The sequence below is a fragment of the Gymnoscopelus microlampas genome (genome assembly GCF_963454915.1).
Source record: "Gymnoscopelus microlampas genome assembly, chromosome: 24".
In the NCBI taxonomy this organism is placed as follows: Eukaryota; Metazoa; Chordata; class Actinopteri; order Myctophiformes; family Myctophidae; genus Gymnoscopelus; species Gymnoscopelus microlampas.
Window position 1 is genome coordinate 21,414,301 of NC_139961.1, and position 23,846 is coordinate 21,438,146.

Here is a 23,846-nt window from a genome sequence, read left to right on the forward strand (position 1 = left end):
ACACACACACACACACACACACACACACACACACACACACACACACACACAAATAAGGCACCCTTGAGCAAGGCACTTAACCCCCGACTTCCCGAGTGCAGCTGTTCTGTGGCCAAAAGCAGAAAACCGTTCTGGTGAGCTCCCAGGTGTGTGTGTGTGCAGCCGTGTGTGTGTGTGTGTGTGTGTGTGTGTGTGTGTGTGTGTGTGTGTGTGTGTGTGTGTGTGTGTGTGTGTGTGAGAGAGCGAGTGAGAGCGAGAGAGAGAGAGAGAGAAACAGGGCACTGCAGAAAAATCCCTCCCTGAATAGATCGTCGTGGGAGAAGTTAGGAAGACATTAATTAAACATTTAATAAACAAACATAAAGAAAAGAAAAGTCATACGAATATAATTCATGATGCAGAATATTCAGCTCAGCTGGACTGGATCATGTATATTTTGGGCATATTGGAAAATAATAATGGCATTTTTCTGCGTCCCAAAATGGACGTTACGTTTTCAAACTCATTATTTACATGTTTAAGTCTCTTAGATGTTTCCAGGCGTGGGCCTAGTTTATGTAGATTATATATCATTTCAGAGCAGAACTAGGAATTGCAGAGTATTTTGAGAAAGAACTCCATGCCTCTTCCAGAACTCTGTACCCTGTTCCAAAGCTCCATTGCAGAACTCCTCCATTCCACACCCACACTCCACAGTAAAAATCCTCTGCGTTAAAGCAGCACTATGTAACTTTCTTTTAATGAATAAATGTAATTTTGTCCAATCTGTATGGTAGAGTATGTTGATACAATATAACTTATACATTTGCGGTGGTTGTATTTGGTCTCCCTGCTCTTCTATTGAGATATTCAGATCGTGTCAAAGGTCATGTCTGCACCTAGACACAGGATCTGACACGAATTTTGACCTGATGGTCAAGATTCGATGTATCCCCTGAGCAAGCAGGCAGGCTCTATTAGCTCAATGGTAAAAATGTCAGCACTTGCACAGGAAACCGGGTTCAAATCCGGGGTAGAAGAAGAAAGTCAGTGGCACAAGAAGTACTCAGATTTATTTTTTTAAATTAGCAATACCACAACACAATATAGAGTAAAAGTAAAAGGTATTATATACTCCCAATACCAAATGTAAAAGTACTCATTATGAACATTTGTCCTTTTCGCAATCATATTATTGGATTGAATAGTAATGCATTAATGGGTTCATCACATTAATGTTGTAGCTGTGCTGATTTCAATTACTTGCTGCTGAGTAGCTTAACCTATATAACACATAGTTTATCAGTTAATGTATGTTTTGTAATAATAATCTAAATCTGCTGCAAAGTAGCTAGTAACTAAAGCTGTCAAATAATGGTAGTGGAGTAAAAAGTTCAACATTTGCCTCTGAGATGTAGTGGAGTAGAAGTATAAAGTATCAGAAAAAAAGGAAATACTCAAGTAAAGTGAAGATACCAGAAAATTGCACCTAAAATTGTGCAACACTTCAGAGTACTTAATACTTAGTTACTATCCACCACTGCTCAGAGTTAAATGAACACTGAGGACTTTAATGTGTAGTCTAGGCTAGGCGTTAATAAAAATAAAAAGTGTGCTTCCAGCCGGGCTGGCTGAAGGGGAGAGAACAGAGAGGAAGTGGGGTAGCCCCAAATGGCGGCAGTAAAACAGTGAGAGGTGGCGGTGGAAGCCAGACCATTTGGGTCGGGGGTCAGCGATCAAAGCAGATGGCCAGTCGCAGCGATGGGAGCCCATGCAGCAGCCAGCGCTCACTTCACGCCGCCAATCAACCGGGGCTGTCGGGAGGTCACACAGGTCGCCACATGCAGAGACATGGAGTCACACCCATAATGGCACTTAGTCATTAGTTAAGAAAACACTACAGGAAGTCCACAACTGTAACCCCCCCACCCCCTCAAATTGAGATGTATTTTGGCCACGGACGCCCTCAACTGAAAATACTTTGTGACTTAGACATTGGTGTTGTTAAACGTTTTAAAAATGTACATGTTTTTCGAATCTATCGGCTATCTTTAAGGATAAAGATAGCCCCCCCCCAGAATAGGGATGCTAGGGTTCATGTGGTTAATGATTACAACGTTATTTTAACCAATCTGTAGGGTAGAGTAGTTTATTACGATATCACTGCATGTGCAGTGGTTGTAGTTGGTCTCCCTATATACTCTTCTATTGAGACATTTATTAGACCCTGGTGTCGGGTAGGACACCAGGGTTCGAATCCTGGGTGGGTCATAAAAGCTACGGATTGCAGCTTTAATTCAGTGGCACGTTCCGCCCCTGGCCTCCGCAATTGACCGGCGGGGCACGGTACGGTTCTCTGAATGGGCCTTAACTGAAAAGCAACTGTTTGTTTTGGCTGGGATCGAACTTATGACATCTGTAGCACTCTCCCTCTACAAGGGCCTCTTCAAAGGCTGCTTTGGCAGAGGTTCTTAAGACATTTTCATGTCAAGGACCCCCAAATTGATATGGATTTGGCCACGGACCCCCACTTGTTTCGTCAACATTTGTCAAAAACAGCAGATGAGCACGACATGTTGCGATGTGACGCGTTGAGAGCTTGTATTTTTGGGGGGCATTTTCGAATAGCAGGAAAAAAAAAAACAGGGCATTAGTGTTTAAACTGTTCCTCGTTTGGCTGGCGACCCCCTGGAACTCCCTCAAGGACCCGTGGGGGTCGCCGGACCCCATTTTTGAGAACCAGCACCCTTACACGAGGGCCTCTTTGGCACACAGGGAGGGTTTCGTCAGCGGACTTGGTCTTCCTGGTACGGGAATCAGACCCCATAACCTTCCGGTAACAGGGACAGGCAGTGGCCTCTCTCTTAACCACTTGGGCCCACTCTGCGTTCCTCCAGAGCTCCTCTCTCTGGCACACACACACACACACACACACACACACACACACACACACACACACACACACACACACACACACACACACACACACACACACACACACACACACACACACACACACACACACACACACACACACACACACACACACACACACACACACACACACACACAGGGGAGGCAATCATTCCTGACTGTTGAGTCTGGGAGACGGGGTCTAAATCCTCCAGCAGTGCCTGATTTCTGCTCTGTACTTGCAGCCCCCGACATCTGTTTGGTGTTGGTGTGGGCCGCAGGAGATCAACCACAGGATATTACACATCCAGGCAGGGGGGTGTGACCAGCCACACGGCTCCTCCGCCGCTTAGGACCGCTACGGGAGAACAGAGGTTTATACAATCCCAAGGAAATGTATGGAGTAGAATGGAGTCACTGGAACGGAATGGAATATTAGAAATTTGGGGATAGAATCCCAGTAAAGAGGAGAGGAGAGGAGCTGTGTGTTTTACTATAACAGAAAGCTCACACGGTCAACCCCCCGGAGTGCAAGGTAGACTTTTTTTTAAATGTAGACTAGAAATGTTCTTGCGGTGTGACTGACGATGATGAGTTAAAATCTTGTAAATAGTGCGTTTTGTCCTCACACCCCCTCTCCGTGTCCCATATCTGCGGGCGAATCTCCCCCGGTATATTATTAGCAAAGGCAGAAAATGTCATTTAAAAGACAAAAAAAAATACTGTCATAAAGTGTGGGCAATAAAGGAGACAGTCACTCCATCTTGTATATTTCAAGGGACAAATCAGTGGCTCCCTCGCGCTCCGCTTTTAGCATTTAAATGAGGATTTTGGGGTCTCTCTCCATCCCTCCGCTCCTCTCCGAAGTTTAGAGGAACAAGTCGCGGGTATAAATCCAAATGTCACCGTTAGCCCCCCTATTTGTACATTCAGCACTCACACGACAAACAACCCCCCTTAATCCATTTAGACCGGGAACGCCTCTGTCTGACATTTTAAGGTTTCTTTGGGCTATTCAAAAATAGCAGATCTACAAGCTCATAGCGCGGCACCGAGTGCCGCGCTACGAGCTTGTAGATCTGCTATTTTTTTTTTTTTGTGAAAATGTGTGCGATACATTTTCACTCAAATCTTTGCTTCTGGGGGGATTCCACAAATGTCTTCTAAATCCAAACAGTTCTTTGAAAAAACTTAAGTTGCTATAAAACTCAAACGTTTTTCATGTCTAGGACCCCCGAGATTATATGTATTTGGCCGTGGACCCCTATCTCAAAATATTTTGTACCAGGGACCCCCCAGATTCAAAGATTTGGGTTAAAAATGTATATATATTATATTCAAAAATTTGCACACATTTTCACGATTCTTTTCCAAAAATAGCAGATCTACAAGCTCATAGGGCTATGAGCTTGTAGATCTGCTATTTTTGAATAGCTAAAAGAAATCTCTAAAAATGACACACAAGATGCGTTCCCGGTCTTAATGGGTTAAGTCGAGAAGCCGCTTTCTATTTTAAAGTTGCCACCGACCGGGGCCTTTCTTTTTTACGGGATAGCTATTATTCAAAGGGGAGAATAGGTGTTTGGGCCCGGCCCATAAATTCAGGCAAGTGCCCCTTCAGACGAGGATGGCGGAGTGGAGGAATTGACTGCGTGCTCTTGTGATTTTACTCTGGTACGGCGTGACCTTTTGAGTTGAGACAGGGTCATTAGTTTGGCTCTGACAAGCCCACGTTGTAATATTTCAGCGGGCAGACAGGGACGGGCTGCTAGCTAGTAATATTCATTGATGAGCCCGAGCCACACTCCTGTAAGCAACGAGTGCACCTGCGAGCCACAGACATTAGTTTTCCCTGACACGACGGGGGGGAAACCCTCCATCTTTTCCCGCTGCCCGGTTTTGAATTCCTGGAGTCACGGCCCTTTCCGTAAGGAATAATCCATATCCATGTCAGTGCGGAGCTACGGGGACTGGTATTTTTGTTCTCCATGTCTAATTTCTGCAGTGCTGAGTTTAGGAAAGGTGTTCAGGGGCCTGCTTTAATCAGTCTCGCTGCGGTCCTCTGTCGCGGAACGAGAAGAGAAATGCGTGGAATTAACAAGCGAGAGAGAGAGAGAGAGAGTGTACAGCCTTAACAGAACGAAGGTCAAACCACTTAATCAATAACTTTATCAGTTTGATTGCTGCCATAGCTGTCATGAATTGTATCTATCTGTTTACTTCACTCTGAGGTTATGATGGAGCAACATTTGCTCAAAGTGCCCTTGAGCAAGACACTGAACTGAAACTGAACCGAAAACAGACGACCTATACAAGCTCATTGCGATGCGTTGTGAACTTGTAGATCGTCTGTTTTTTTGGCGAACGACACAGCGCGAAACCAAGCATAGATCAGGCATTAGGCTAAGTTCAGATAAAGGATACAACTTTGCTATCATGATGAATGCTGGTGTACTGACAGAGGTCGCAGTAATTTCACATCTAACGTTTGCACAAGTGCTGAGCTCTGCGTAAACTGATAAAAAATGGGGGAGTGGTAAGCTTTCAGAAGCAGTACCTCATAACATACAGCTCAAGTGTTGAGCTACTGCAGTGGTTCTCAATGTGAGGTCTGGGGACCTCCAGGGGTCCTTGAAGGGGGTTCCAGGGGGTCCGCAGCGAAATGAGTTAATATTGCATCAAAATCAGTTTATCACTTTAATCATTGGCTATTCGAAAATAGCAGATTTACAAGCTCACAGCGTGCCGTGATGCGACACATTGTGAGCTTGTAGATCTGCTATTTTAAAATGTGGAATATTTTTTTAAACATTCGAACATTACAAATCTTTTATGGGGGTCCCTGGCACAACAATAGCTTCAAATAGTGGTCCGCAGCCAAGTACAACTTGGGGGTCCTTGACATGAGTCTATATACAACGTGAATGGCTAAGGAAGAGCGACGGTGCAGTTTTCAAACAGTCAGTCCTCTTTTGATGAGTGTTTGCATTCCTCTCAGAGCCATTCAGAGTGAAGCAGTTAACCAGAGGTGGCAAAGGCCTTCAGTGAAAGGATGAGGTGACAGAACAAACAGCCAGTGATTTCAGCACAATGACTCGGCAGAAAGGGAGTGGGGGGTATAGCGGCAGCATTGGGGGGGGGGGGGGGGGGTCGGTAGTTTCAGAAGCTGTTGTTCTCTTAAATAACCTTATTGTAAGGGTGTCTTTGTTGTCAGGCCATTATGCCCAAATGAATCATTGTGTGGCTTCTTAAAGGGACCCTGACAGTCGACAATGGGAGGTGAAAGCCCCCCCTTGCCGCCACTAGCTGAGCGCTTCCCACGTGCTAACCGGATGTTAGCTATACTGCTGCGAGTTTGTGTGTGTCTTAAGAGGTTGGGGGATTCACTTCAGAGGACATAACGTCTCTGTAGTCAACTTTGTCCCTTGACAATAGTGTCATGTTTTTGTTTACTATGAGCTCATTATTGAGTTTCTCAATAACCAGCTAGTGTGTTTTCCACCTGTCATGGTGACTGGATACATAGTTGTTAATTCCTCAAGGTAGTATTTGTCAATTTTGCTGTTCCTATACAACAAAAACTCTGGACTAAAACTCCAGAACTTTGGAACAAAACTTCCAGATTTGTTCCTGATCTCCTATCAGTCAGAAGTTTCACAGTTCTCAAAAGTTTCTGGTTCTCAAAAGCATGGTCCAGGGACCCTCATGGTTCCTTGAAGGGGTTTCAAATGGAAATGTACAGGCCTATAACCCTGAGAGTGGTACAAATGGTTCCATTTTTACACTCTCAGAGTTAACAGGGTCCTTGATATTAAAAGTTTGACAGTGTGTTCCCAAACTTTGGGTCTCAACCCACTCTGGGTTGCGGACCTGTTTCTACGGGTCGCTAGTAAATATATTTTAAATATTTGTTTACTACATAATTCATCATGTATTTCCGTAAGTTTGGGCTCCAGGGAGACACCAAATTTATCTTTTGGGATCTCGAGCCGGAAAACGTTTTGGGAACCTGTTCTAGTAGTAACACCCAGCGAGCGGACCCGCCGCATGCACAGAGTGGACAACAAATGTTTTTGTCACCACTAATGACGGGGAGGGGGTTGTATTTGGCGGCCTGGCACCTAAAGCCTGACTAATAGTGTGATTTGCGTTGACACATCAGAGGGAGTGTGTGAGCATGAAAAACACCCCGCTGTCCATTACGTGTGACATATATCACCTCAAAATGACGGGGAGCGCCGAGGGTCTTCCCACGAGGATTCAGTCCTAGAACCCCTCTCTCTAACACCTGTTACTCTGACTCATCCACGCCAATAAAGACGCCAGCCCGAGCTGTCAGTCAGCAAACGTTTACGTTTAAAGACTGCATAATCGATTGAGGATAGTGGGTTAACTTTTTATCCTCCATTTAGTTGAAAAATCATTGAACATTGGCATATTGATATTCTGAATTCAGACGGTACTCAAACACCACTTAAACCCTTTGCTGACTGGAGTCCCCCAGGGTCTGTACTAGGGCCCCTCCTTTTCCCCCTCCACATAACATCTCTTCGCCGAACTTCGGTTCGATCTACAAGCTCAAAACTGTGTTGCGTTGTGAGATTGCTGATCGAATGTTCCTATGTTCTCCTTTTATGTCATGCCCAGTTTAGGGACGCTAGGGTATACAGTGCGTGGTTAATCAGTCCACATATCCTACTATCCTACTATAATTCTAGTAACCTCTGTAGTGGTGCGTGAGTGAAGTGGTGCGTGAGTGAAGCTACCCGGTTCTCCTCACTGGCTGGACCAATTGCTCTGATTTTGCACACAGCCATTGACCATTACCATCTGAACGCAACTGTGAAGCCCGTTTTTCGATTTCATCAAATCTAGGCTTCTTATTAGCGTTTATGTGTCAAACAATGTCGCCTCCCGGGTTGCCAGATCATGTGCGCATATCCCCCCACGGATGCCTCGACCGGGTATGGTCTAGTTGATCTAAAAATTGTAAATGGAGGGAAATAATCTCATTCTTGTCTGTAAGATTATCACAACCAAATAATTGTATGTATAAAAAGACAACAAACAGGAAAGCAATGTGGGCTAGCGTTCTCTTCTGCACAACAATACTTCTGCTGAGACAGGAGAAACTCCGAGGTTATTATTCTTAATAATTGTTGCCCTCGGTTGCAGCGTTCTGGCTTTGTAGAGCCGAACGCTTTGATCCGATCCCCTCCAGAACTTCTTCCTCTCTCCCGCGTCTCCGCTCTCTCTCCCCGACCGACTCCTGTTTCCAACTTTCCTCTTCTCTAAAGTAAAGAAAATAAGATTTCCAAAGAGAATAAAAAAAAATACAAAAAAATAAAGCCTCCGAACCAAAGGCAAAACGGATCAAGTGGCGTCTGTTTTGACCAAATAAAAACCACACACACACACACACACAACAAAAAAAAACCTTTAGAAAAGAAGCTGATGCAAAGGTCAACAGTCAAATAAACTTTGATGACATGTGAGCTAAGACCCCAACCCCTCCCCCCTCGCACACCAAAACCCCAACCCCACCCCCACCCGTCGCCCCCTCCCCCCCTACCCTTCTAGACAGCAAATTGAGTCATGAATTGCAGGGGTTCACAAGGCAGACAGAGAGACCCCTGGAAGACGGGTTGTCTGAACATAAAAACAACCCCGCTGTATATGTTTGCTCAGCGCCCACAGCTAACGTAATCTCATAGGTTCAACAGGGACAAACAAGGGACTTGAGACGAGGGGGGCTGCGTGCCAAGTCATGTATGCCTCATGCGGAGAGCTTTAATGATGGAATTGCGCTCCTAAAAGCTGCACTTTGTGCTTTAAATTTAGCATTTCCATGCGTTTTTAACTGCTTTTTGTCGTTATCATACGTATATGGAGACAGGAGGACTTTTGAACACCTACAAAACAGCATGTGTGATCAATGCAGAAGAAAAAAAAAATCTGGCACAGGAAAGAAATCTGGTTTTAAATGAGAAAGTGTTTCTCATTAAAAAAAAAGTTTTGCATTTGAATATGTGTGTGGGTGTTTTTTTTCATCATTATCATATAGGACTTGTTATGTCACAAAATTGTATCCATGTGTAACTCTTGAGAATGTACAAATGTAAACAAAAAATGAACACTGAGGATTTCACTGTGCAGTGAGCATCCAGGTGCTTTCGAGCGAGTCTTGTACCTGTGAGGTTTCACTCAATTCATTTTGACTCTTTGCAGTTCGAACCATGTGGTGAGTGTCCCAGACTCATCCAGACCACAGTATTAACAGCGTTGTGTTTTGGGTTTCCCGTCGGCTCTTTCAGACGGCGTGACGTCGGTCGGTCGGCCATGGAGACGTCCACCTCGACGGCCGCAGAGAAAAAAGACAAAATGGAGGGCAACGGCTTTGGAGACCTGCCGAAAAAACTCTCACCTTCCGTGACAAGAGGTAACAACAACAAAACACTGTTCTGGCTTTTTGTTTGTGACAAAGAAGTTGAAAGACGATGAATCCAGGTTTTTTTTCACCTGAGAGAGAGGGTCTGTTCCTCTCAGGTCTTTGATTTTTTCACTTTTCTTATGAAATTTGCTTCTTCTGGTGTGAAAGATTACCTACTCTTAGAACGTATTTTTTAAAGGATGAAAGCATGAAACATGCTTCCTTGCATGGCGTAAATAATGATGTTTTAGTACTTACATTATTTAATTATTTATGTAACTATATTTAGATATGAATTAAGGATCGATACATTTTTCTTCCAAATGTCTACACTTTGGAATAGTGGCAGCATTTATTTATCTATTTTTGGATCGCTTATCCTCCCTCTCTCTCGTACACGATGCGTGTCAGAACACTCGGTGGTCTCGCAGGAGGGACTCCGTGAGAGGGCAGACCTATGAAATATACATTTCAAAGAGGAGAAAAAAACTTGATGCCCTGGGTTCTAATCAAGCTTGATAAGGTCCCCCCCCAAAAGGAGGAGCAGTCAGGGGTGACTGTACAGTAGAGGTGTGTGTCGTGAATTCTAATGCAGGCTGGATCTAAAAAGAGCATTAGTAATAATCAAGTGGAGCCTCACAAACCTGAGGATGAATTGTTTACGGCACTAGATCTCAAGGTGGGGGTTCCTGAGGGGTTGCCCAGCAAAATGAGGAGCAGTTTTAAAAACACTACACAAATCTATTTTTCGGCTATTTTTTTAAAGATGTTTTAACTCTTGATAAATGTTGACAAATCCTCTCTTATGGGGGTCCCTGGCACACACACACACACACACTGTTCTCAACTGAGGGTCCGTGGGTCAAATGCATATCACTTTGGGGGTCTGAAACGACAGATTGAAGGTTTACCGGACAGAAATTAAGGAAGCGTTTTACTTTGATTGAGAGACACTGGGCCAGTGTGTAGAGATACGGTTGTGTAATCTGAACATCACAGGGTTGTTTCCTACATCAGCGGTGTGTCTTGATGGACTAGCCCGACACTCTCTTCTCTTCTCTTCTCTTCTCTTCTCTTCTCTTCTCTTCTCTTCTCTTCTCTTCTCTTAAAACCATCTTATTTCCAAAAGCAGCAGCATCAGTCAGAGGTGACTTGCAGTAGAGGCATGGTAGGAATCCTAATGCAGTCGGTGCCTCATAAAGAGCATCATTAATACTAAATGGGGGTCCTCACAATACCCCGGAAACAAGAGCCCTGTGTGTGTGTGTGCGTACAGTCAAGGAGTGTGACACCGTGTGAGCCCCATAAACGCTGACGAATAGGTAACACGACAAGGGGGGGGGGTGTTCTGGGACAGGTGGGGCGTTGTGTTTGTGTTGTTGAAATAAATGGGAAGTAGCAGCGATCGGTGCTCGCATCAGGGGAGCGACAAACGCAAAAGAGAGAGAGAGGGAGGGAGAGGGGGAGGGAGAGACAGGGAGAGAATGCATGTTTTAAAGATGTCAGTGAATCTGTGATGAAAGGCCGATATAATGAGCTTGAAAGACCTTGTTCTTACCTCCAGAGTATAAAAATGTTGAATTACCAAAAAAAAGAAAAAGGCGCTGATGGCAGCGAGAGCCACGCGGGCCTACGGAGATTGACAAAGATGCCGGTTGATGGGGCCACCTTTGAAATGGAAATACAAACTTGTGATTTGATGACATTTTTACTCTTTAATGAAGGTCTTGGTGGCCTGCCATTATCAAGAAACATTAATGAATTACTAAAGGAAAGAGCAACGCTGGGAACGGGACGTTGTTTTAATCCTGCGAAAACCTCGCCCGAAACGCATGTTAAACTTGCATGGGTTTTTAACGCTCTTTCATGGCTTCTGTAAAATATGACGAGGTCTCTTAAGGCTGAGCTGCATGCGAGTGATCTCCTCATAAAGAACCAAGGCGGGGTGGTTTGACTTGGAGAGTTACAGCGCAGGCGTTTTCAGGATCTATCCGCGACGCAAAGAGACTCTCGCTGTCTCGTCCCCGACATCGTTTAACCACTAGCTGTAGATAATTCTACTGCGGCAGACATTAAACACACGCTACGCCTTGTAAAACTCCAGAGCCGGGGTTGTTCTCTGTGCGTAAAATGTCCAGTAACTAACTGGATTTGTGTGATGCTGCAGTTAGTTAGTGCACTGACCACTTGTGAGTTGTGAGGAACTGAGTTTGACTCCCGAGTCCTTTAATATCTTTCATGTCTCAACCCCATTATGGTTTCCCTACACTGTCCTGTCTAAGAGAGCTTGAAAACCCTCTGAATAAGAGAAATCCTGCAGATGCACAGAGAATGCACAGGCACATTCGAGATTCAAGGTTCAACTCAAGCTTCTCGATTGTAACATCTGGTGTACGAGCAAAATGACTTTGTTTTGGTTCCTCAGACGTTGCGACAGCAGTAATAAACAATAACAGGAAATAAGAAGGAAAAAAAGAAGGAATAACTAAAGAATAGCACCAGTATTAAGACGGGTTGTCCGTTGGTCCCAGCAACGTCATGTGTTTGAAGGTGCTGCATGCAAGGTTCTTACTCCCCCGAAAGTTATAAACATCTATTTATGTGTGCGTCCGTGTGCGTCCGTGTGTGTCTGTGTGTGTGCGTACGCTGTACGGGTGTGCTTGTGTGTATGTAAAAGCGGTGATGTTGACCTGTGCCAGTGACCTTGGCATTGTTTAACACACAGGCTGCAATGTGTTCATGCTATGCAGAGAGAGAGAGAGAGAGAGAGAGAGAGAGAGAGAGGGAGAGAATGCATGTTCTAAAGATGTCAGTGGATCCGTGATGAAAGGCCGATATAATGAGCTTGAAAGACCTTGTTCTTACCTCCAGAGTATAAAGCAACGTTGAATTACTTGTGGGAGCAAGGCGTCCACACGGCCCTACGGAGATTGACAAAGATGCCGGTTGATGGGCCACCTTTGAAATGGAAATACAAACTTGTGATTTGGTGACATTTTCACTCTTTAATGAAGGTCTTGGTGGCCTGCCATCACGGAGAAATGGACAATTAATGAATTGTTCATGACAGTAAATCAATGTAGGGCGTCCAACTGGCACACAGATGAACCTCAGTGCAATGTGTGCATTGTTCTATTTGGGGATAACCTATTAATTAGTCATGGTGTAAGTTATAAGGTTCATTTGAGTAATAAAAGGGAAGGGCTTGAACAGAGAGACTTTGTTGTAATAAAAAAAAACAGCTTTCAGTAATAAAGAAAAGTTAAGTAACCTTGAGCAAGGCACTGAAAAGCCATGCATATATAGGCCTGATTTATATTTGGTTGCGCATCGTGCCGCACACCAAAAATACTCAATCTACAAGCTCACAACGTGTCGCATCGCAAGGCATTGTGAGCTGGTAGATTGGCTATTTTCGATGCACGCCATCGGCATACAACTGAGTATAGGTCTTGCTGACTCGGTGTAAATCATTCCGGATCACAGAGTCAGAACCAGAGACGCTTTGTTGCCAAGTTTGAGGTTCAGAAAAAGGAATGACTACAATGTCAAAATTAATGCGGCCCAGCCTGTTGTGTGGAAGGTGGATGGCTCTGGAACATGAAGACGGACAGCTGGGACGTCGTCGAGTGTTCTTGTGTTCATTGTTTTAGTGGCGAACAGCTTGTTCCAATCTCGGCGAGGACTCTGTGCTCTCTGATTTCGGCTCTAATTGAGTTAAAAGACAAGAACTTGTTTATTTGGAAATAAATCTAAAAGTGCTGGTTCGACTGTCCCTGTCTGACAGTCTAGCATGCGTCTGCTTTTTTCACTGGTTCATGTTATGGGATGCATGTGTGTTTTAGTGCCCAAATATCTACGGAAAAGACAAAAGGGGAAAAACCCAAAACGGATCAGAACCCGGTGATCAGAACGTTTGCACATCTATCCTATTTTAATGGTTCCATGTCTTCATTTTTACCTCCTTTTTTAAACCTGAAGAAGATCCGTAAGGATCGAAATGTTGTTGTTAAATAAACCTTTTGTACAGAGCATCAGGAGTGTGCTGGAGAGCCTTCCTTTCTTAAACCCATTTGGTGCCAGAGGTTTTTTAAATACATTTTTGGCCCCACCAGCGCAGTTGGACAGGGTTTATCGTTTTGACGCATTTCCGTTGTTCTGCTTGTTTGTCTGTCAGGAAATCTCCAAATGTTATGACTGGACTTGGATGAAACGTTGATTACTAATTGACTTTGATGAACTTTTAACTGATTAACTTTCACATTGATTGGCCTATGGTGGCTCTGAAACCTCAGAGTGTGTGTGCCTCTTAGCAGACATAAGAGGCAGCCCCCGAATTGTTGACCCAAGCCAAAAAAAATGGGGGCGCTAGAGAGGACATTTCCTTCCACTGAACAAATATAGCACTGAACTAGAAAGGTATGCGCATCGCACTTCCTTCACAGGTCTTACCAATTATTATATACTAATTAATGCTCTGTTCCATTTAGTGTAGTACAGTGGTTCTAAAACGTTTTAATTTCAAGGACCCCCATGACTCTGGGAGCGTACAAATGGAACGTAATGGACCCTTACGCGTCCATATGGTTCCATTTGTACACTCTCAGAGTTGCACACCCATAAGGGGCCATTTGAAACCCCCTCAAGGAACCATGAGGGTCCCTGGACCACACTTTGAGACTCACTGGTTGTAGCAGAGTGTTTCCAGTGAGCCAACACGCACAATAGACCATATTCACACGGCGGCCATATTGCCATTAAGTCAATGAAATGCCACCCCAGTTGCCACAGCAACTCAATGTTAAATTCCAAAATGGCCGCTGTGTGAATATGGACTATACCAGCACCCTGACTCTGTTTGACCAGAATTGAGCAGCAGAGCCTTAATTAGTATAATTGGTAAGACCTGTGAAGGAAGTAAGGTAGATAGGCCCAATTTCTTTCTAATATAGCTGTTGTGCATAGAGCCGATTGTGACATAAATGACTGACGCAGCTCATGTTCTGTCCACGAGTGCAACGCGACATAGCACACGGCACACGTCTCAACATATATATGCATTCATCATTCAGTCGTGGCATGCAATCGCACAGCGCGGACAAGCATGGCGGAATGCGAGGATCTATCTGTGTGCATGAGAACATTATCATGTACCGAGTTTTTAATCTTCTCTTGTCTAGTCTGGGGGAGAAAAAAAGACAAGAAAAAGGAAAGGCCATTATTCTATACCTCTTCCTCTCCAGTATCACGTTTTGAAAGGAACAGTTCCGTATTTTAATCTTTAAACAATCAGAAACATGGGACTGGCTACGTCTGCTAGCACGCGCGCAGCCAGTCCCGCCGCCGCTAAACCAATGGGATATCAGCGGCGGCCGGCCCCCGCTCGCTCGCCGCCGACTTACAACCCCGGCCGGTGCTGCAAAAAAAACCCTGTCGCGTCTGCCAGCGCGCCCAGACAGAGCAATTACTTATCTCTGTAATATGCATTATTATTCCCGTTGCCATCCGCTGATAAGTGAATATGCAGTATGAGAGAGAAGCGGCAGGATGGGTGAGAGGGGGACGGGGGGGGGCGAGGGAGCGGGGGGGACGAGGTCCTTGAACCTTGAGAGCCCAATTCCCGAGCAGGAAAAGACGACAATTTTATAATATATACCGCTGTCGGGTGGAAAGCTTGTATGTCCAAAATGGTTACTTTTCAAGAACTGGGGGTAAAAAATCGGTGTTCCAATGGATTCGATGTAGTTATTATTTAGCTCCTGTTAATACTTTTCATTGGTTCAATATTTATAAAAAACCAACAACTCATATACAGACTTAATCACTTTCACTTAAAAAATAAATAGCAAGCTCACAGCGCGCCGCAAGCTCATACATCTGCTATTTCTGAACCCTAACCCTAATATCTTGAAAGTGTTTGAAAGATTATTACGAAAAAGTTTGAGAACTACTGATTTAGAAGGCATTTGTGGAATCGGCCTCAGGTCTTTATGGGTTAATTTAAGGAAGAAAAAGCATGCAAAGTTTAAATATATTGACATACAAGGTTTCTGCCCGACACCGACGATATACTGCCCCCTGTTTCAGAGCCCCCTTTTTATTGTTGGGAGGATTGTTTACTGTGAGCCGCGGGATTCTTGTCACCTAAGTCATGCCCACCTCTGAGCCTAGACGCCCGGCTTTTCGAATTACAGCCCGCCCTGTTTTATATTCCCATTCCCCGTTATTTATTCAGAACAATTTCCTCTCTATCAGAGGACACGGGCTAATGCCGAGTTTTAATATGTTATTTACACATAAAAAACAGGCTATTTACAGTGGGTGTGTGCGAGCGTGTGTGTGTGTGTGTGTGTGTGTGTGTGTGTGTGTGTGTGTGTGTGTGTGTGTGTGTGTGTGTGTGCAAAGGGGGCGGGGGGGTGGGGGGGGCCCGCTGCCCCTCTACCCGATCTGTTATATCACAGTTTAACAATCTGGATTGCTAATAGAATCATTTATCATGGAGCGGTCATTTGTTTTATGTGAGAGGCCCCCAGGTCTTGTTTCCCAGAGGTCTATGGAAATGGGGTGCACAACGTAATGAAGCCTCAAGCGCGAGTCACTTTGTTTGAAATAAAATAAAATAAATAAATATGTTTTATGTAAAAAAAAAAAGGAAAAAAAAGAGATGAAAACGGAGCTGGATGTATACGCGCCAGTCGAGTCAATTAAGGATGTGGACCCCAGGTGCTGCTGTATCCTCATCTCTGGTTCTTTTTAGATGACTGTCTCGCTGATCCCCCCCCCCCCCTGCTTGCCACCAAACGCAAACCCAACCCCCCCACCACCACCCACCCACTAAACACCACCCATCGCCGGCCTCGCGCCACTCGCCACCCCCCTCCTCCTGTAGTTTTTCATTTAGCTGGAGGTGAAGTCGGAAGCGGGCGCTGGGAAATGAAAACAAACTGGCAACGGTGACTTCTGGATCGCTGGCACTGGGAGTGTTTGTTTATTGAGACACGCGCCCCCAGTGCTACATTATAGACAGGCCAGACTGGCCTCCTCTCCTCTCCTCTCCTCTCCTCTCCTCTCCTCTCCTCTCCTCTCCTCTCCTCTCCTCTCCTCACCATGCCCCTAGGTTCGGCTAATAGATTCAAATGAGCGCTTGTATTCTCTCTGACAGCACACATCTGTCTGCTTGCACACAGCCGGACCCTGAGTGAAACAGCCTCTGTCCCCTGGACTTTTATTATTTTATTTTTTTTATGATTTCTGAAGCCATTCATAATAACGGGCAACGAAGCATTAAGAGGAGAAAATAACGGTGAGAAATAGCGGCGAAATCGTGAGGAATTACGGTATATATACGAATGCAGCTCGCTAGCTCATATTGATGTGTGCCTCGGTTTTTTACACTTCACCCTTGGGAGAATTAAGCGCTTTACTCAAGCGCTCTCCGCCTCTTTGCTATATTTTGTGGGGTTTTGAAATAGTGAATCCTGTAGGAGGTGGGTTGAGCTTTTGTTTTGCTGGGGTTTGAGCTATCACACACGCATTGTGTTCTCTCTCTCTCTCTCTCTCTCTCTCTCTCTCTCTCTCTCTCTCTCTCTCTCTCTCTCTAACTCTCTCTCTCTCTCTGGTAAACTAGGCCAGGAGAAGGGAACGGCGGGTGCTAGCTAGCTGCTAATGATTTGATTAACTGGCTGTGGGGGCTCACGGCATACATCTTGGCGAGAGTGAGTTTGTCATTCGAGAGGGAGATTGATGTGCCTAAGCTAAGCGCACCCCCCACCGCACCACCTTCCCTCCCTCCCTCCCAATTCCACTCCTCCATTCCTCTCCCTCCCTCTGTTCCTGTCTCCCTCTCCCATCTCTCTATCACTACCCCTCCCTCCCCCCCTCTCCCTCTCTCTCTCTCTCTCTCTCTCTCTCTCTCTCTCTCTCTCTCTCTCTCTCCCCCTCCTCTTCCTTCCTCCTCCCCTTCCTCTCTCTCTTCCCTATTTCATGTAATTTCTCCCTCCCCTGTATCCCATCCTTGCTTCCTCCTCCCATCATTCCCTCCATCCATCCCTCCCTCCCTCCCTCTCTCCGCACCCCCCCCCCCCCCCCCCCCTCCTCTCATGGTCTTTCTGCTGAGTTGGGGGCGGCCCGCAGGGAGGGACCAAAGTACTTAGCAGCTCCTAGCCTGCCCTGGGGGCAGAACCGGGGGGAGGAGGGGGGGGGGGGGGGGCTGTAAGGGAGGCGGGTTGGGAAGGAGGGGGGGTATAGGCCTATGGAGAGGGTGTGTGTGTGGGGGGGGGGGGGTCTGCCTGTGCCCTAAGCGGGCTTAGGAGTTCCCTAACACCAGCCCCGGCGGGAGAGAAACCAGCCAAGCAAGGCCACATCATTGTTGTTGCACGCACACACGCACGCACGCACATATACACGCACACACGCACACACACACAGCATCTGTAAGCGGTTATCGAGAAAATAATTATTTATCGTTTAACGTGTGTGTGTGTTTTCGGACATTGCGTTGTGTTGTTTTATTGGGACTCGTTTTTCGACAAGGACTCCAGGGGTCATAGGACTTAACCAAAATGATGGTAAACGTTGAATTCACGTAAGAAAATGAAAGGCCTACAGATTGCAGTAAACCTAACGGCTAGGGAGTTCAATGCTTAACGAAGAATGTTTTTTTTTGGGGGGGGGTTTACACTTGACTTAGGCATAGAAGTGGATAATCCCTGACCACTAATAGCAAACCAATAATTATTGATAATTAAACATGAAACATCCTTTGAATATGTAGTAGTGGTGGTTATTAATATATATACTTTTTTTTAACCACAATAGGTTGCACAGCTGCACAGTACAAATCTATGTGTCCATTTGCAACTCTCTCTGAGTGTAACAAATTGTATTTGTTACACTCTCAGAGTTTAGACGTGACTCAGGTAAATAAGGGAGCCGAGGCGACGGATAAATCGGTTACATTTGCACGCTCTCGGCATTAGAAAACAGCTCCTCCTAAAGCCCTCTGGTGTGTGTGTGTGTGTGTGTGTGTGTGTGTGTGTGTGTGTGTGTGTGTGTGTGTGTGTGTGTGTGTGTGTGTGTGTGTGTGTGTGTGTGTGTGTGTGTGTGTCGGAGCGGAGAGGAGCGGAGCGGCCGGGGTGCTAAAACCCGGGGCCCATTAGAAACAATGGGATAAGGGCTGATTGTGATGAATCCCGAGTCACGGACAATGGGCCCCGGGCCGCCGCCGCGGCGAGATGAATGGTGACGGCTCTCGGCTGTGTAAATAGTGTTTTAAGAGAGGTGAGGGTAGCGATAAGGACTCCTCTCTCCTCTTTTTTTCCCTTTTTTTATCGGAACCCGGTAAAGTAGCCATCGCGGCCGTCGTCGCGGTAGCGTTAGCGGCGTTGGTGTTGGTTAGTATAGCGGGGGTGGTGGGGGCGGGGCGCGGACACTGAGTAATTGATGGTGGCTAAGGTACGCGTATAGTCCCCCCCCCCCCCCCCCCCCTGCATCTAGAGAGAACTGCATAGGGAGCACTCGGGGGGTCACAGCCCTCGACTGGCAGAGAAAAATGCGGGGTCCGAAAAAAGGCCCGCCGTCCACCTCCTACTCCTAAAAGAACGGCCACTAATCTTCCTGAGAAGAAGAGAGGAGGAGGAGGAGGAGGTGGGGGTGGTGGAGGGGGAGATGGGGGTCTTTTCTTATTTTCCTCTCTCTCTCTCTCTCTCTCTCTCTCTCTCTCTCTCTCTCTCTGTGCTGGGCTGTGTGAATGAGGCCCTGCCCGGGGAGGCCGGTCGTGCGAGAAGGCGAGAGCAAGAAAAATATCCCCCTGATGTTAGTGCAAGTCTTCTTACTTAAATAGACTTTTTTCTTCTTTTTTTTTTTTTACATAAACTACTACTACTATGTCTTGCTACATTGTGCTGTTTCTTTTTTTTTTCTTCCATTTTTAAGGTATTATAAGGTATTAATATTCTTTTGAGGATAGCCCTTTGTAAGATATATCCATTTTAACGACTTTCAACTTGGCAAAATCCCTGTTTTGGGCTTTTAAACATTTAAAGAATGTTAAAGGAGCTACACCATGAATTTAAAAAAAAATAATAATATTCAATATCATTTTGTTTATGTCCCTCAAATGTTTTTCAAAAGGTTTGAGCCTAAATCAAGCCTCAGATATACTCATTCCAACTAACTTCTCTCTGGCTTATAAAGCATTTTCACCTGCAATACCACATTGTCCTGTTTGGCACGGGGCGCTATTGAGCCAGTTTGTATGCATGTTATCTCCTGGTTCTGTGTGGAAAAAGTAAAAAATAAATTTAAAAAAATAATAAAAACTTTTTTTTTTTTTTTTTGGAACTGATAAACGGGAGGAATTGTTCCCAGACGTGACGTAGGCAGGGGGAACAAATCTGACGGACTGTTTTCAGACCAATTTACATAAAAAACACAGATAGCCTATGAAAGCCTGCATGCTCGAAGTCGGGTATTTGTTGGAACAGAAGAGAGGTGGGGGAGACCAAAAACACACAAAAATGAAGAAAAAGTTAAAATTCATGGTGTAGCCCCTAGCGGTTCATTGTGAGCATGTGTACATTGGCTATTGCCATTAGTCGCACAGAGAAGTAGATAGATCTTAATATTACACAAACAACTACTATGTGCTTTGTGTTTTGAGGACACACTTTTGTGTATATAGTGTTTTAATTTGTACGGTTATCACGACCAAGATGTCATTTTCCCTCTGTGTTTCCAGGAGGTTTAAGGTGTTGTCGTTTAACTCTGTTCCGTTTCCTGTTTGCACAGTTTGTGTCAATTTGAACAATATGCCCATTTTAGCAAATGGTTTGATGTAAGCATCTACTCACTAGTATTGAGCCTTAAGATCATTTTAAATCAGATGAAAATATCTGCTAATCAGATTAGTTATTGTTTTGTATAGAAATCAACTGGCTCTATTTTTTGTTTTCGTTAAACAATCATCGATTATCAAATATACAATAAAACATGTATAACATAATATAACGTGGTACCGATGGCGTACATTTTTCCGTTTCAGTATAGCTTTTCAATTAGTCAGCGCAGCTTAGGGCAGCAGCTTCCACATGGAAAGACTCACATGTCTACAGAGGGCCCTGCAAGGGCCGCGCGCGCACACGCACACGCACGCACGCACGCACACACACACACACACACACACACACACACACACACACACACACACACACACACACACACACACACACACACACACACACACACACACACACACACACGTACATTTATGTGGCTCTCTGTAAACATTTAGCTTGATGACTTTCCAAGATGCCCCGTCTGCCTTTTATCTAAGATTGCACTCGGGGGAGAGGCTGGCTGGGCCCAGGGACCCTCAAGATTATGTGAACTAAACCTAAACACTATGTTTTTCTCATTTTTATGTTTAAAAAAAATACCCCCCAAAAAAAGAGAAAACACACACAAAATAGTCCATTTATAGACAGACAGGCTGATCGCTGGATAAAGGAAATCAATCTTTTTCCCTGTGTGTGTGTGTGTGTGTGTGTGTGTGTGTGTGTGTGTGTGTGTGTGTGTGCGCTCTCTCTCTCTCTCTCTCTCTCTCTCTCTCTCTCTCTCTCTCTCTCTCTCTCCCTCACTTTCTCTTTAGCCTATCTCTCTCAGTTTCCCTCCATCTATCCCTCTCTGTCCATCTCTCACTCCTTTTCTCTATTTGCCCCTTTATCTAACTCATTGTGTCTCACTTGCGCCTCTCTCTCTCTCTCTCTCTCTCTCTCTCTCTCTCTCTCTCTCTCTCTCTCTCTCTCTCTCTCTCTCTCTCTCTCTCTCTCTCTCTCTCTCTCTCTCTCTCTCTCTCTCTCTCTCTCTCTCTCTCTCTCTCTCTCTCTCTCTCTCTCTCTCTCTCTCTCTCTCTCTCTCTCTCTCTCTCTCTCTCTGAGAAGTTGTTTTCATACAGTACTAGAGCCCGGTCATTAGCAGACTCCTGTTTGAAGAATTAATGGCCTAGATTCTGCAGATAAAGCACACACATTGAAGTATGCAGATCAACAATGGAGCCTTATGGAGAAAACCATGTTTTTTTAAACTTTTTAACAAGCATGTGAGCACCGTATGTTGTTACTTATTGTCAATACTTTACTGTCTATGGTACAAGTAGTGTTGCCATATTCTGTGAGAGAAACAAGCAACCAGGTCTAGGAAAACCAGCCCAAAAGAAACGGCTATGGGCCACATTAGCACTTTAACATATACATCAGCTATTTGAAAATAGCAGATCTACAAGCTCATCGCGACGCGTTGTGAGCTTGTAGATCGGCTATTTTCAAATAGAATCTTGCAGGGAAACTATACTAAGCAGATCTGGCAACCCTGGGTACAAGCCTCTGTGTGTGAAGTAGAATGACGAAAGGTGTTATTTTTAAAAGGGGGGAAAATCGTTTTACTGCCTATACGTGCCCCGAGGATCAAAGTGACGGGTTTTCCATTTTTTTTACTAACTCGTTATTGTTTGACTGCACTCATCCCCAGATCTGAAATACGTAAGTTGGAGCTTCGGGCGATGTCTGGAAACATCAATCTCTCACAGACATTAAGGTTTAGCTTGCACTGATTCCAAAAACAACAGGCTTACATTCCTAGAGATTTACAGCTGTGAAGGGGAGGAGAGAGAGAGAGAGAGAGAGAGAGAGAGAGAGAGAGAGAGAGAGAGAGAGAGAGAGAGAGAGAGAGAGAGAGAGAGAGAGAGAGAGAGAGAGAGAGGGAGAGAAGGAGAGAGAGATACTGTGGATGTTTTGGCAGATTAAGTCAAAGGCACTGACTCAGAATCAGATTTATTCAACATAAAACATGTACATGTACGAGATCCTGCAGCGGTTTACTTTGAAATAGGTAAGAAAAGGTAACATAATATAGTTATGGATGACCATGTCGTGGAAACATAGTTAATAACATCCCTTTCCCACTTGCATGTAAAGCCGTTAATCCACTGGAAATGTTTGGCTTAATGTTGGAACGCCCAGCCGGTGTCGATTAACACCAAATATGTATTTTAAATTAATTGATGATAAAAAATCATCCCACTCTTGACCTGGCATCATCGTAACTAACTCTTCACCTGCAGCTGAAAGTGGGAATGAGAAGCATCAGATTTACGTAACGCATAGCGCTGCTTAAATCCCACGACTTGCGAGCATAACATTCCGTCTTTGAAGCAGAGGATTCGTAAAACAGCGAGCAAACGAAACGTCACAAACATGTCCAGGAAACTGCCTCGTACATTATACTTAATATCCCCTGAAAATGTTTTTGAGATGGGGGTCCCCAGCCAAATACATATCATTTTGGGGGTCCTTGTCATGAAAAAGTTTGAGAACCACTGGTCCAGGTTTCAGCCTGATCATGCAGTACCCCTTTATAAAGTTAAGTATTTCAAAAAGTAAAAAGCGTGTGTGGCCTGTTCTTCTGTGGGCCCACTGGCAACGCGAACAAGATCGGTCCAGCGGTTCGCGAGACGAGCTCTTGCCGGTCCATTTGGTTACACTCGTACGCTCTCATCGTTAAAAGTAACACTCAGGATCTTTGTGCTGCGGGCTGTAGTAGAATCTCCCCGTGATCCGGAGCGGTGAGTGCGTTCGGTTGGCTCAGTCTGGAAGTGTTGGTTCACCGTCTGACAGGCCAGCCACACAGCACCGTGGATCCCCCCCAAACACAATAAACACTGGAGACCAGAGGAGAGGAGAGGAGAGGAGAGGAGAGGAGAGGAGAGGAGAGGAGAGGAGAGGAGAGGAGAGGAGAGGAGATGTAGGCAGAGGTGGAAAGTAGTTTACTCAAGTATTGTACTTAAAGGAGTAGTTCACCCAAAAACCAACAAAAGAATCTCCATGAATACAAGGCTTCATGGGGTGTGTAATTGATAGAAAATAAGATTATTTTTTTGGTGAACTATTCCTTTAAGTACAATTTTGAGGTATTTGTTTTACTTAACTGGAGTATTTCCAGTTGTCTATACTTTTACTTCTACTCCATTACATCTCAGAGGCAAATATTGTACTTTTTTTCTCCACTGCAATTATTTGAAAACTTCAGTTACTAGTTACTTTGTTGATGTTGATTACCAGATGTTCGGGCCGCTGCGTGGCCCTCACACCTACGTCGCACCGCCAATCCGACCGATATGTCTGAGTCATAGTGTCCGGCCGGGGGCTTTGTCAGAGTACCGGTTGCACACGTCTGTCTGTGTCTCTTTTGTGCCCATGTGCAGTATGTGGAGATTTCTGTATCTGTCAGTCCTTGTCCCTTTTATGCCCATTAATATATACTCCTTCCCTGTATATTGGCATGCCCATCTATGGCCGTAATGGTCTGATCTGTGGTTCTGGAAGGGAAAACAGGATGTCGGGAGACATGGAGGACAGGCGCACGGCGTACTGGCGGTGTACAAAGATCGGGTGCTTGCTCTCGTGTGTGCAGGCACAAAGTGTGTTTGTGTGCGTGTGTGTGAGATCGTGTGCGCACGTGGGTGCATTAT

The 23,846-nt window shown here is 45.1% G+C and overlaps 1 protein-coding gene across 1 annotated transcript in view; it reads left to right on the forward strand.

Annotated features, from left to right (window-relative positions):
• LOC311040745 (zinc finger protein GLI2-like) overlaps positions 1-23,846 on the forward strand; it is a 115,313-nt gene that overhangs the window by 7,781 nt on the left and 83,686 nt on the right. The window contains exon 2 of the mRNA XM_084051094.1: positions 9,207-9,331. Coding sequence (XP_083907220.1) covers positions 9,232-9,331 — 100 coding nt within the window. The 5' untranslated portion in view covers positions 9,207-9,231. The remainder of the gene's footprint in view (positions 1-9,206; positions 9,332-23,846) is intronic.